The following is a 1816-nucleotide window of genomic DNA, read 5'->3' on the forward strand; positions in this document are numbered from 1 at the left end:
CCAAAAAAAACCACACAACAAGAACAACAGAAAAACCACACCAAATCAACAGTTTACCTTTCTTTTAGCATTTCCATTTCTCTCGGGAAGGGGAAAATGTTCTTCTAGGAACTCACCCAAAGTATTCAAGAGTTTTTTCCTATGTTCCTTTAACTCCAACATTTGGTTTTTCAGTTCTTGAAATTCTCTAGTAGCCAATATAATAGTAAAAACATACCAACAGAATATCAAATTCAACAAAATAATTTTTTTTTCTCAATTAAAAGAAGGCACTTATTTTCTATTGTTAAAAAATCGTCATCTTATTATTTGATCTATTTTACAAAGCAAGCAGTATGTTTTTAAGTATTTGTTCGGTCACATACTTTTCTTGAAATATAAGTTCTTCAATATGAAAAATTTGACATTACAGCAATACCTTTTTTCAGAATCTGTTAGAACTTCTTTTTTCATTTTTTCTTCAATTTCCTTAAAAGCATTTAGTATTTGCACCTGTTCGTCATGCCATTGCTGTTCTCTTTGAAACATGAAAAACAAGACACAATATAATTGACAAATCCAATGCAGTTTTCCCTGAACAACAATTCTTAAGTCCCAATTACTTTCCAGATCCTCTTTCCACCTTTACCTTTCCAGATCTTCTTTCAGCTTTTCATTCTTTGACTGAACTGCTGACAGGACCATTTCAAGATCTTTCTTTACTTTCTGCAACTATAAAAAAGTAAAAAGATACTTACAATCTATAAGTAGCGAAGCCTCTACAATTTGTTCTATGTAAGGTTTTATCTCTGGATCTGGTTTCATATATCAGGTAAACACAACCAAAATTATCTCTAATTTCTTACGCAGGCTCAGGTAAATATACTGTTTTAAAATCCAGCTGAAGCTGTTTGCAATCTTACTGTCTCAGATGCTCAACAATGCATCAAAACACTGTAAAACATCGTTAATTTTACTTGAAGCAAATTGTGGAGCACTCACGTGTACTGTTCATCTGATGAAATACTAAACGCACTAAACGCTATACATCAAATGTATAGCACTGAAAAAGAAAATGCTGCAAAGAAAGGCTAATCATATACATGAATGATATGGATTAAATATATAGGGGAGGAAAGAGGAAGAAACAATTTAACTACCGCAACCAGGAGCTACAGGTGCTGTTAAAAGATACAGAACATACATCCCAAAGGATTGGGTCTTTCACTAATACATTATGTATTAAAAAGCAAAACTCCTAATAAGTTTATGCCTTTTTAATGTAAACCTACAATTTGGATCTATTTTGTCTCTTTCCATTAGCACTACGAAAATTATTGTATATTTTGCTCAAGGAAACAAAACTTCTAAAAAGTATTATACAGACGCAAGTGTTCTGTATACACACAATACATGAAAAAAGATTGGAACTGTCAGCAAAATAAGCCACAAAAGGTTGTAGCTAAAACATAACACAGCAAAACAGTGAAATTAATTAATTAAATTAATTAAATTTAATTAAACATCTTATTTATAATGGCTCTTAACAGCCGATGGATTCTCTGCTGCCAGTGATTCCAGAGGGAAGAAATCTGCTAGGAAGAAAAATCTAAACGATATTTTTTAAACCACAGCAGCATATTCTTACCTACTGCTGCATATCAATGTTCAACCAGTACTGTGTGAAGCTACCACTAATGCAATTCTTGATTTGCCCCTTCAAGTCTAGAAGAACTCAACAAAATATTTGCAGATTATTTTCACAGATGTCTAAAGTTAAGAAAACAGAATCTTCTTTGTAACATATTATACTCTATATTATGTAGCATGAAATGCA

The 1816-nt window shown here is 31.9% G+C and overlaps 2 protein-coding genes across 2 annotated transcripts in view; both read right to left on the reverse strand.

Moving 5' to 3' along the window:
* ADAMTS6 (ADAM metallopeptidase with thrombospondin type 1 motif 6) overlaps positions 1–1816 on the reverse strand; it is a 246452-nt gene that overhangs the window by 164032 nt on the left and 80604 nt on the right.
* On the reverse strand, positions 9–735 carry CENPK (centromere protein K). Its single transcript, XM_010725479.3, has 3 exons — positions 629–735; positions 419–517; positions 9–187 (listed from the first exon to the last, which is right to left on the reverse strand). Exons 1-3 carry the CDS (start codon positions 682–684, stop codon positions 46–48), a joined length of 297 nt encoding a protein of 98 aa, XP_010723781.1. The 5' UTR covers positions 685–735; the 3' UTR covers positions 9–45.

The sequence above is a fragment of the Meleagris gallopavo genome, chromosome Z (assembly GCF_000146605.3).
Source record: "Meleagris gallopavo isolate NT-WF06-2002-E0010 breed Aviagen turkey brand Nicholas breeding stock chromosome Z, Turkey_5.1, whole genome shotgun sequence".
NCBI classification, from domain to species: Eukaryota; Metazoa; Chordata; class Aves; order Galliformes; family Phasianidae; genus Meleagris; species Meleagris gallopavo.

Bases quoted from the DNA above. Each gene is read 5' to 3' on its own strand.
- CENPK (XM_010725479.3), bottom strand. From the start codon at position 684: ATGGTCCTGTCAGCAGTTCAGTCAAAGAATGAAAAGCTGAAAGAAGAT. The intron at 518-628 runs GTAAAGGTGGAA...CATGTTTCAAAG, and splicing joins CTGAAAGAAGATCTGGAAAG to AGAACAGCAATGGCATGACG. The intron at 188-418 runs GTATTGCTGTAA...ATTGGCTACTAG, and splicing joins CTAACAGATTCTGAAAAAAG to AGAATTTCAAGAACTGAAAA.